The sequence below is a fragment of the Calypte anna genome, chromosome 3, assembly GCF_003957555.1.
Source record: "Calypte anna isolate BGI_N300 chromosome 3, bCalAnn1_v1.p, whole genome shotgun sequence".
Lineage (NCBI taxonomy): Eukaryota > Metazoa > Chordata > Aves > Apodiformes > Trochilidae > Calypte > Calypte anna.
In genome coordinates, this window is record NC_044246.1 from 90,631,568 (window position 1) to 90,644,831 (window position 13,264).

General features: G+C 35.9%; 1 protein-coding gene across 1 annotated transcript in view; it reads right to left on the reverse strand.

The window, feature by feature from the left end:
* The window catches only part of PRIM2 (DNA primase subunit 2), a 93,746-nt gene that overhangs the window by 43,871 nt on the left and 36,611 nt on the right, over positions 1-13,264 (reverse strand). The window contains exon 7 of the mRNA XM_030447776.1: positions 2,832-2,899. Within this exon, the coding sequence (XP_030303636.1) occupies positions 2,832-2,899 (68 nt within the window). The remainder of the gene's footprint in view (positions 1-2,831; positions 2,900-13,264) is intronic.

Below are 13,264 nucleotides of genomic sequence, written 5' to 3' on the forward strand. Positions count from 1 at the left end.
AAGAAGAAATTCTACTTTTCAGACTCAGAAAAGTTCAAATATTCCCAGGATGGAAAGCAAACAGGAAAAGTTTTCCATTAATATTTCCATATTTTTACATTATGCCCTGGTTTGGGCCAGGATAAAGGTAATTTTCAGTCTTGTACTTTTGCTCTCAGCTAAATCTCTTGTAAGAAGTTGTACTTGCTGAAATTAACACCAAGTTTCTCAGTCAGTGTCTGCTTCTAGGACTGATAATGCTCAATGCTTATAGTTACAGCTAGAGACTGATGTGCAGAGCCAAGGACACTGCTCAGCTCTGAGGAACATCTCGCCCTCCGGAAGGAGAAAAGGAGTAAAGAGGTCACACCTGCAAACCTTCCTTTAGGGAGGAACAGGCAAGATAAATGACCAAAATTGACCAGAGTACTCCATCCAATCCATGTCATTCTCAGTATACATTTGAGAAGGAAGGGGTTTGACCCTCGTGATCCCTCAAATTTATACTTCCACTACATCAGTGTTTCCAAGAACAGAATCTATGTTTTTCAAGTAAGCAACTGTAGGACTGTTCTGACAAATACTGTATTATTCACAGCTGTGTCAGTATAGCATGAGAATTAGTGAGGATATGAAGGGCATTCTGGGGTGTTAAGGATAGTAAATGGCACCAGTCTATTAAGGTGTGAATCCTTCCTGACTTGCTTGTGAGATAACCATAAGTGAGAAGGAATGTGAACACATCTGCATGAGTATATGAACTATCATTTTAAGACACAATTAACAGAATCACATAAGAGATGGTTGTAAAGGATGTTAGAAGACCATTTAGTCCTGCACCCCACTTTAAGTGGGAGTACTGCCAACTGCAGTCAGGTGAGCTATGGCTTTTTTTAGCTGAATTCTAGAAAAACCCCCAAATCAAGATTCCACATCTCAAGGCAATCTGCTGTACTACCATCCTAGCACAGGCATTTTTTTCTAAGGACCAATTTAAATTTCCCAAGCTGCTATATGTGACCACTGTCATTTGTTACATCTTCCAGCACAATCAAGAATTCCAATGCTGTGAAGTTTGGTCTTCAAACAGCTGTAGGCTGCTATCTGGTCATTCTCTTTACCAGAATAAATAAAGTCAGCTCAACTTCTCCTTCTAATTCATGTACAGGCACAATCCTATGGTATTTTGATGGTATTACATAAAGCAGTTTTTGTCAATCTTTTAAGTAATTTCCTGCTGAAATAATTGTTAAACAATAGTGCTAGGACCTTGTAATTGCATCCAAGGTGAAATTGGATGAAAGCCCATATAAGCATCTTTGAAAGCATAAGTTGCAGAAATGTTCCTCTCATGGATTTAGAAATTAAATTTTGATTAAATTGCTAAAGTTTTACCAGCTTAAATTTCCTTGCAGCTTACTGGGAGCGTGTGAAATCCCTAAGCACAATCTTGTCAATTATTTTAACATTTTTACACGTTATGTTCATTTAATAAAATGGGCATGAATTAATTTATCTAAAATCCAGAGTAAAATGACCTTTTCTGAGGAGTGGTTAATTTAAAAGTCACAAGCAGATGTGAATAGCTGCCAAAAAAACGTGTGGGATGTTAACAACCAAGCACTGCTCTGTAACCTTCAATTGTGTGCTCTTTTCACACGTTTCTATCCAAACTTTTACTCCCTTGATAAAGCTCTATTGACATATGCCCAGAACAAATAGTGCTGCAAGAATTCACACAATGGCAGTAGAGGAAAGCCTACAAATAACTAATATTCCCCTTTCTTACAAGCGAGATGGAGCAAAAATGAATCACAGGCTCACAGAAAAAAGTAACAGAGAAGACCTACTTGGTTATCTGTTCACTGCCAGAGTTTGTTTTTTCAAGTCATAAGGTTTGATGCATGTTGTCTATTTTAGAGGAACTTCCAAAAAGGCAACTTGGAAGCAATTTTTCAAACTGTTCCACTTACACAGATGCACAGCATACACCAAAAGAAACTTCAAATTTCTCAGTAATTACTCCTAGAGAGCACAATATATAAAAAGCTAGCCTAATGCTCTTTAGCCTCAAATGGAGAAAGGTATGAGGCACATTTTTTAAAATCCCAGTAAGAGGTATGGTAATAAAAACATGGAAGTTTATTGACATTCAGAAGGAACTCCATACCATCTACAAAACAGTTACACTGCAATATTTATTTCATTCAGTGCTCTTGAACAATTTTCAATCATGTGTAAATAAGTAGATACACAATGAAAGCTATTTTTCCTATTCAGATTTGCACTAAAATTAGTAAAAGATTGAAACTGTTCCTATGTAATAAAAATCGGAATAATTTTAGATAAAAATAAAATGTCAAATTTTGGGTACAGATACCTCAAGCAGTAGAACACCACAGGAAATACAGAGCATGCTAACTAGACTTGCATCCAATTTTCCATGCAGTGCTGCCACGCTGGAGCCTCAGCCCTTCCATTTCTAATTCATCCAATATCATTTTGGTGATTTTAATGCAAAGTTCTGTGTTCAAAAACAGAGCTTTAATTACTGATATTCAAGTAAAATTCTATCCTTAGAGATATTACTATTGCACTTACTATAAAGAAGTTTCATAAAAGCTACAAATATTTTCTTGTTACTCAGAAGCAGCACCAGCTCTGTAAATTATCTTTCATGTCATTTAGAAAGTTTATGTTAATTTGAAAGGATACTTTTAGAGGGTTTTTTCCCAGTCAAAGCAAATCACACAGAGGAGGTGTCTGAAAAAAAAAACCTGTGCTACAACATTCTACTGATACAATTATTATAATCTGTATGAAAGAATGCACTTATGCTTTCAGTTTATTACCTGAGATGATTAAGCAGAGGTTGTAGTCTCTCATCAGACTGTATGGAAGGCAGCGATCGTGCTGTCAACTAGAGGAAAACAGAAGTCCAATTAATAAAATATTAGCTTCAAAAAAACATATAGCACAAAGCAGGAATGATATAACAAATCAGTAAGCACTGCTAAAACTTTACACAACATTGGATAAGACATACTTTACCCAATTGAAAGGATAACTAAGGTACAACCTTACAGTACCTGAATTTAGCAGAAATATTTACGATTATTATCTGTGTTTCAAAAGTTTGACAAAATTCAGCAACATTTTCAAGCAATCTTGTAGAAGAAGAGGTTGCTGAGGTTTTTTCTGAGGTTTTTTTTGGCAAAGGAATAGGACATCATCATATGGTATGAAGAAGGTAACAATTTGAGAGTGCAGAAAACATGCAATGGTTGGAAAACTACATTAGAATATTAGAACTACTTAATACTTAACAGTGGTACTTCAAGCAATAATGAAGGTAAAAGGATGACAATTTATAGGTTGATGGCTAAGAAATTATCTGTTTTTCTTTCCCTTGCACAAACATGAGACTGGCACATGAAATTGCAAGTTATGAGAGATTTACAATGAACCTTAGAACAAGTTAACTTGACACAAAACCAAGTGGCAAAGTTATGCAATAGCTCCAAACGCTGTCAGGAAGGCAATGACATTTTTATACATAGCAATTAAAAACAAGATTATTATGGCTCAATTAACTTGTCTCAACTTTTTAGGTGTGCATAAAGTTCTTGATTTTGAGGCTATCATGTGAGAGTTATTTGCTCTTCAAGTGTTTTTCTTCAGAAAAAAAGTAAGGATTTTTATCTTTACAGATTTTATTTTTTATAAGAGATATCCTACTTGCCTGTATTACAGAAGAAAATTTTAATATGCTGTTGGATCATTTGCTAAACACACTTTAAAAAATATAAAACAAAACCTACACATTATGTTGGATATCATTGTGAATGACATGGGAGGCTTAGAAAGAGTGCATAGAAAGATGCATTTTGTGGCAAAGGCTACTTCTATTTGTGGCAAGCTACTGAATTACTCCAACCCCTCTCTACAGTTTTCCAGAAAAAATAATGTTTCTTTAGGACGGTGCATTTGAAAACCTAAAATTTACAAGAGTATTTCCTTATCTACTGCCAAATGCTGTCCCTGTGTATATCCACAATCTATGATTGGCCTCTAGGTGATTCTTTGAGTCCAACTTTTGTTTTTTAATATCCTAGAACTACCTGTGCTGCCATCCATGCTATTTCTTTCATATTTTAATGGGCAGAGTACAAGAAGGCGGAGCATGGTTTTGCCTTCTCAGCTCTTCTGAAACCCAGACAGGCAGGATTGCATCATAGGGGACTTGTATTTAAAAGAGAGGATGAGTATGAATATGTCTAGGAATGGGGTATCTCAAAGAAATGCTCAGTCTCCTGGAATGCTACCTTGCTTTTTCCACTAATAAATTCTTCCTCCATAACTCCAAGCTTTATAATAAAATTTCCTCGAAGGAGGTCTGCAGGGACACTGAACAGAGGACTCCTTTATCGAGTGTTAAATGCACCTCTGAAATACAGTTCTTTTAAAAATGAGCCCAAGGTTCCCAGCAGGCACTCTGCAGTTCTTGGAAACACAAGTACTTCTCTGGAGGGGCTACCAGAATTATTTAACCTGTATCTCCAGTGGCAGTTCCAGAACAAACATCATTCACATACGTACTGCACTACTCAGTGTAACAAAATCTGGGTTAAGATCAGACATATGCTTGAGAGCCTTCTAACTCAAGTTATTAGGCTTTTGTTAATTTCAATTAGATAACTAGGCAAGCAAATTTTAGAAAGTAGTAAGAATACAGAAATTAGAAATAAAAGTATTAGGAAGGAAACAAAACCCTACGTGTTTTAAATTTTACATAGTAAGTTACAGCCATTTAAATGAGGATTAAATTTACAACATGAAGGCTCTGGCCATACAATCTTTCCATTGTATGTACTGATGAACAGAAAAGTCATGGATTATGTGGCTAAAATGTTAAGAATAGAGGGGAAATTTCTATTTAGAAAGCAAAGAAACAGATCACAGAATCGTTAAGGTTGGAGAAGACCTTCAAGATCATTGAGTACAACCATAACCATGGATAAGTGTGTTCTTTTACTGTATTTTGCACTCTTTAGTCTGTTCTTCCACCACCAACTCTTTGTTCCTATGATGCCCTTCAATCCAATAAGGGAGCTTATTTTTCTATCTTGCATTTTAATGCACCAAGCACCAAAATAATTGCCTTAAATTAAATTTAAGATACGTCTAGAAAAGTTTTGCACTTATGAAGAAGTCTTAGTATTTATTTTTTTAAGATATTTTTGATTTAACCTTACATGTATTTCAAAGCTGTACAATTTTGCAGTCATCACTAAGAAGTCATGAGATGCAGATACTGCCAGAACCCAAGAATTCAATTTCATTACATTTCAGAGACATGCCTTCAATTTCCAGCTAAGTTGCAGGCTGCCTCATACCAACAAAACCTGATTGATTTTGAAACATCAGCTATCTTGCTAATGTTGTAACAAAATGTCACAATGCAAATGCTATGCAGCTGGGGAACCTGAATTAAGAGAACAGGGTTTGCGTGCGGGTATGCTGCTGTACCTAGGCAGTTGACATTTTAGCACTGATCAATTTTCTTTTGAAAAAAAGTTGGATTTTAACCTTTCACAGCATGTTACAAATCTCAAGTGTTGTACAAAATTAATAAGTAATTTTTGCCAAGGCTTTCTCAGCTATTAGAAGTTGTTTCAGCAGCACTTACACCGAAATAAGCTCAATAAAAGCAAAGAAAACAATATTTTGTGTTTGCACTCGACCTGTATGAGCAGGGATAACATTTTTCAAAACTAACACAACCATGTACATGAAAATGTTTCCAAGACTACCAAGTATTTTTTGCAATGAGACAATGTAATGTATTAGATAGAACAATTATATCCACACAGCACCACCAAAGGTATGAAAGAAAGGGAATACAAAATACGGATTGGCGTTACTGGGCTTTTAGTACAAATATAACAACTCAATGACATTTTCAAAGGACAGGAAAAAATCTCCCTCATGATTCTCTAGTGGTTAATATCAGGGTCAATACAAGGCTGAAATGAGATTTGTTTTTCTAATTAAATAAAACTGTCCACTGTGCTCTCTCCCACACACCCCTCATCACAATAATACAAATGAGGAAAAAAAACCCAAAACACAGAATGCGAAGAGGTCTTCTATATCCTAAGGAAAGCAAATCAAAGGCAAAAGCTATCTCATGACTTAAAGACAGGAATTCTAGTTACAGTCTTAGCACTGCTATTTTTTTTTTAAATGCTGAAGGGGAGAACCTGACAGTTACCATCAATGTTGCTTAAATGCTACACCTAGCAATTTAAAAGCAACATATAAGTTGTTTTATAAAATATCTTATAACTTATTTGTACTGCATACATACAATGAATATATAGTTATACTTAATCAGTTAAGTCAAGCTGTCAAAAGACAAATCCTCCATGGCAGAAGAAAAAAAACAGTTGTGAAGAACTTCCTTACTAGCATGTCCTAGATATTTACCTAATACTTCAAAAACTTTGAAGAAAGTGAACTCCACTAATTTCAGCTCAGCATTTGTCAAATGCATTCAGAATGTTAATTAATGTTTTCCTCAGGCATTTGCTTCTGCAAGCAATTGATTTCTTTTTTCCACTTGGAAATGTCTAGCTTTCACATTCACATTTGAGGTATAAATAACATCTGGGTTGAAGATTAATGTTCAGTCTTTAAAGCAAAATTTTTCAGTAATTAAACCTTGTTTAATTGGTAAGTGAACTGTTACTGGTTTTTGCATCATTAGTACTTGTGGATATACCCATTTTACTTGCATGTTAGGATGAAAGTATGTAAATGAAGTCATCTATTGTACTTTTTTGATTTCTAACAAAGTTAAAGTTGACAGTTACCAAGATGCTAATCAGACAATTTTTCTGAAAAAACAGATTATTAATTCTATCTTTTTACAAGTCTTTCAGAATTTAATTGTGCATAGACTGAAGTAGCCACTTACTTGTCAGCAAAATCCAAATGTTCTGTTAAATAATACTGCTGCCCATAATTGTGAAGGTTCTTCGGTGATTTTATCAACTGTTTCACCACTGACTTGCCCTTTGCTGATAACTTTCTCAACTAATAAATAGGTCATCAACTCCAACAACATGCAATTTTCTTATTCCCTTTTCTAAAATATTGATCATTTAAGTTTGTAATTATTAAAACATTTTAATTCTGAATTATTTAATTATGACATATGAACACTTCTCCAAGGACTCGAGTTCATGAAGCAGTAAACTAAGCCTTCAAAAAAATTACTTAATTATAAAACATAATATTGTTGCCTTAAAACTTCACTATGGCAGTGGGCTTCCATTTGACCTCCTTTTAAGGCCTCTGGCTTTTAAGTAAAAGCAGAAGTACACACAGCACGCTACTAGATTGAAGCTGGAGGGCTTCACAGCCCACCCAAGGATGTTCTCCTTCCCAGCCCACCACAGCTTTCTCCAGTTTCCTGCCCTCAATCCTAAAAACTCAGTCTAAGTCCTATGAAGCCAACCACCAACTGCTCCGAGTGATAAATAATGATCATTATATTTCTTACACTCCCTTTTCCTGCCCTTGACTCTTCCCCTTGGTGATCTATAGTATCTCTTACACAATCCCACAGTCCCCTCAGATATGCCATTATAACTTTGCTCTTTTCTGAGACACATGATAATCTTGTCTACTTCAGAACTTTAAGCTGTTCCTTCAATGGTCCATCAACTAGTTTTGGTCTTTGGTATCTACCTAATTGTCTCTCATTCTTCAGAGTTTGTGCATCTGTGTGTTTAATTTATTACTTGTCCCATCTTCTGTCCTAATTTTTCATACTGCTGAGTCATTAACCAGATATTCTTATGTAGGGATATGTAACACTACTTTGTGTGTTCAATAGTCAGATGTGTTTGACATCTGGCAACAGCATTATTTTTTACAGAACCAGTAAGAAAGACAACCACTTATGGATGAGGTAAAGGAGAAAACACAGTAGAAAGAAACCACAGCCCAGTCCTGTCCAGACTGATGCACAACTTCAGTTATAGATCTTGAAGCATTAGGACACAAACTGAGACTGCTTCACACAATTTGCAAACACCCCGGATCTTAAAGCATGTATATAGTAAGATGTGAACATTAGGAAAACACAACTTGTGAACAATAACGTCTCCTGGCTTGTTTAAAACTGGTCTTGCACAGAGTGGTGTTGTAACAAAATGCAAAACATGGTGCATGAAAAAAAAAAAATGCCTATCCCACCAGGAAGTCTCTACTGAATATATGTGGTATAGAAGAGAGATCTGGTACACAACAAGGATGCTGTGAAGTGGCAAATCTTGTACTCCATACACACGCCGTAAGGCCTGCCTGAATCACTAGAGCCATGACAGAGAAACTGGGAAAGTAAAAATCACTATTAAGTTATGAGCTATAACAGTAATGGCAGATTTAGTCCAGTCAAATGGTCTGGTTCTGCTGTCTCTACCACTTTTCTACCTAATTACAGAATCACAGAACTGTTGAAGCTGGAAGGGTGAAGGTTGGAGGCTGGACCAGAGGAGATGGAAGATACCTCCTCCACAGATCATGTGGTCCAATCTGCATGCTTAAGCAGGGCCACCTAGAGCCAGTTGCCTATGCTGATGTCCAGCTGCCATTTGAGTATCTACAAGGTGGGAAACTCCACAACCTCTCTGGGCACCCTGTGCCAGAACTAAGTCACCTTCATGTATTTATACACATTGATACACACTCCTTCTTGAGGCTGAACAGTCCAAGTTCACTGAGCCTTTCCTCACAGGAGAGATGTTCCAGTCTCTTCATCTTTTTAGCAGCATTTTGCTAGACTTTCTCCAGTATGTCCATAGCTCTCTTGTACTGGGGAGCCCAGAAATTTAGATGATACTCCAGGTGTGGCCTCACCAGTGCTGAGGGTAAGGATCACCTCCCTTGACATACCAGCAGCACTCCTACCAGTGCAGTCCCATTAGAACTCTTTGCTATAAGGGCACATTGTTAACACTCAGTTTTCTGTAGAAAGAGTTTTAGTAAAAGACAAAGATAATATCAACTTAATTTAGTTGTCCTACATGATATCCTCATTCTACACATTGTCTTCTAAGTAAGCCTTCTGCTAGATTCATGTATTTAACAGAAAACAACCTAGCATAGAAATCCAATGACTCTTCAAGGAAACAGGCAATTGCACAGGAATTATAAAGAATGACCTCCCTTAACAGATTCTTACATACTGGTTAGTAAATTCATTGCTAACTCAAGTATAAAGGCAATTCAACCTTTCCCTAAAGATAAATAGTATGAAAAAGCATTAAATCTACGATAATTAAGGCAATCTATCTTTCAGTTTCCATGACCCTCTGGACAATAACTAATACAGCTTCACTGACAAATTCATTTTCAACCAGCATAGGTCTAGAAAATCCAAAGGTAAGTAAATACCATGACAACTATTTTGCATGTTTTTCCCAAAGAAAGCAAGGCTGAAGTGATCTTCCTATTTATACTAATCTTTACCTATTAGCATTAATAACCTTTTGTCCATCTTAGTCAATCTCACTACATTTGATAGACAAAAGAATTGGAATATACTAACAAATTTCACCAGAAAATATTAGGTAAGAGTCACTCCTAAGTCTCAGAAAGCGAAGTACTACAAAAACAATAAATACAAAAATAAATACAAAAGTATCAAACTGGACAAAACAGCAAAGACTCTACAAGGAAAATGTGCTATACATCAATTACAAGAGACTTTTCAGATGTTTCAGTCTGTTAAACTCTAAAGTATCCAAACAACAAAATAGTGGCAGGAAACTAGCCCCCTGCTAAGGTAAATGAAGGTAAATTTAAATATTAGCAAATACAGAACAACTAACTAGTATTTTGAGGTATGTCTACCACATTCCAAGGACTGATTTCAAGAAAACGTCACTAGCAAAATATCAGAAGGTACAATACTAGGACCATGACTCTCACTGACCTGTATTTCTTTGACTAGTGGCCATCTGGGGAAAGTCTTAAAGCTGCTCCTATTAGCTAATGCATCTGACTTACTGTGAGACAATTAATGAAATAATTAGACACTGAATAAATAAATGCTGCCTGCAGTACACAGGTTGAAAAAGACTGGAGTCCAGCAACCAAGAGTTCAAAGGGTTGAAATATAAAATTGGCTGTTTGAAGCCAGCTCATGCAAAAGAAAAATACCTAACCTAAAGAAGTGCCAGACCAGGCATTACCAATGCATTTCACAAGAGAAGCTACTTTACAGTAGTACAGTCCTGAAGGCAGCATTTAAAAAAAATAATAAAATAAATTTATGAAGACACAATCCTCAAGCATGACTCTTTCAACATATCCAGTATGTATTTTCTAAAGCAAGACCAATATACTGTGAGGCAAAACCTGTGAGTAAATATCCTCTGTATTATTAAAGCATTCTTCAATCCACTGCCTGTGATCCATTGGGAACCATGAAAATATAAAACCAGTATTGGCCAAGCATCTGATGGCAACAGACAGCAAAAGTTTGGTTCCTCCTGAATTACAGAAATTGACCACCCTTGGGGCAGAGGAATAAAGGATGTAATTACCACCAGCAGAGGATCAGAGCCTGTAATTACTAGTTCAAGTGTTTATATTAGTCATGGAACTCCTGCTGCTGACATCAAATCTATTTCACCATGGCAGCTGAGTAATTATAAAGCCCTAAAGGATCTAAGCTGCTCACAACTACTTGTAGAACACTTTCATGACAGAAAATAACCTTTTTAGAGGAAGTCTACATGAAGTACATTAAAAGCTACATTCTACATAGTTCATCACAGTCATTGTTAAATACAGTATTAAAAAAAGGTCTATATACAGGTTAGAGGTGACTAGACAGAAATATAGATCAGTCTCATTCTGAAGAGTTTATTAACACAGCAATAGCAAATAGTAACAATGTCACTTGCCCATGACAGTCAATTTACTAATTATATTGTGGGTTAGTTTGGCATAAAACTTGGACACCAAATAAGCTGCAGCAACCCTCTTACTAAACTGTGACCAGATGTGCTAAGTGGCACTTTTTTCTTTTTTCTTTTTTTTTTCCAAGTCATTAGATACTTCATTTCATGAAACACACTGCTAAGTTCTACTAAGCACTCAACATATTCCATCATCCCTAGGGCCATAAAAGCAGGGACTCCAAATCTGCACCACTCTTAAACTTTAATTTCTCTTTGCACAAAGTTTCTCCAACGATTACTGAAAATTATGTAAAATGCCACTACATTTTACATAAGAAAACTAGCTTCTTTTCACTCTAGCTTGTAAGTTGATCAAAACTAAGCCTGTATAAAATATTCAAGCAGAAGAAACATTTTCTGGGACAAGGACAATGAGGTTACTGAGGCTGGAAAAATAAAACTGTTTTCAAATATGTACAAGAGACAATGAGAGATTAGAAGAAAACAGCTGCGATAAAATGCCAAAGTAATCACAGTCATCCACAGCCAAAACCTGACACTGTTTTAGGAAGCAGGGATTAATGGGAAATTATTTGTCTGAAAGATTCCCTCTGCTGTTTAGTCAATTCAGTAAGTTAAAATGGAAGGACATATGCAACAAAAGAGTAATATATTTATTTTGTCTCACACTTTCTGCACCCAATGATTTTAATAAGTGATAGATGAAAACAACTATATATTGCCCAAGCATGCTTGGACATTTGCCTTGCTCTGGTAGTTTAAGTATGCACAGAACAAAAACAAAGAAGCATGAATTAACTCTTAATAGAATGTTATAACATTCTTATAACACATTTAGGTCAGAAAGCCAAAAGCTGATAGCACCTCAGGAGACAAAAGCAAGTGGCTTTAAGATATCAAGAAGGTCAAAGAGATAACATCACCAGCCAAGCCACTGACAAGCCAAGTGACTAAACTAGAGAATAAATACATGAAAAATAGAAATGTAGATCATTCTCACCATTAACCTTGTTTATTCATGATAAAATTCCTGTTTTAGGAACAACACATCCATAACTTCATCATTCAACCACAATGACTGCCTGACCACAGACACATGTCACAGCAGTGACTCATGTCCTCAACTCTGACCAAACCACTAATAAATTCAGTGACTACACTGATAGGTCTGATTCATCTTCCTAAATTAAAATATTCTTCTGATTCAAGTTTGAGGTAATAAAAATATGCTTGAACATACACATTCAGAATATATATAATTTTGAGAACTCTTAGTTAGTGATTACAAGCAGTTAAATGCACTGCAAGGCACATTAAAACATAGTGATTAACTTCTTTTGCAAGCAAAAAAAGATATTTTATTAGCACTAGCTTGCAAAATTTTTAATTCCTTCACTTTAACTCACTTTAATACAGGTCCAGGGTAGTTTGGAATCACTTTATATGCTGAAGACCTTCCACTTCACCTTGCAGATAATAAATTTTTTCTTTCTAATAACAGATAAGTATGCATATCCGACAATGTTTCCTTCTTCAACAAAGATTTGCAGTTTCATGGGCCTATGGGCAGCAAGACATGAAAAAAAAATCCTTATGGGTGCTCAAAATATCTTCAGATTCTATTTTTTAGAAACAGATGCCTGTTTCTGAACAGATGCTTCCTGTGGGGTCTTCTAATCTAATGCTGCATATGTAGACCATAAGAGAGTTGATTAAACCATATTTTAAATTCAATGCAGTATACAAGTATATCCAGCACACTGTTACTGCAACTCAGCCTTCATGAACAAGGCTTATAAATGCAAGTTGCTAGCTTAAAGACATAGGAAAGAACTTTTATCACTAAGGTATAAATCTGAACTATAACATGTTAGTGATAAGTCAGATCTCTACTACTGAGAAAGAACTACTGCTCAGTACTTTTATTACTTTGAGAAAGAATGGTGCAAACTGCAGCAAAAAACTATGTTACAGGAGGAAAACAGCAAAAATGAGCTACAGAAGTGCTGCTTACAGAAAAATTATGTCAGAATATGCATCAAATATTTTTTAAGGCTATATTATTACTTTATCTTGCCATAAGAGCAGACAACTGCACATTCCAAACATTTACTTCATTACTCAAGTTTACTGCATTTGCCTGGCCAGGTTTTAGGGAGAAGGGATTGCTACAGGGGTGGCTTCTGTGAGCAGCTGCTAGAAGCTTTTTCCATGTGAGGTGAAGCCAATGGCAGCCAGCTCAAACATGGACCTACCACTGGCCAAAGCTGAGTCCATGAGTGATG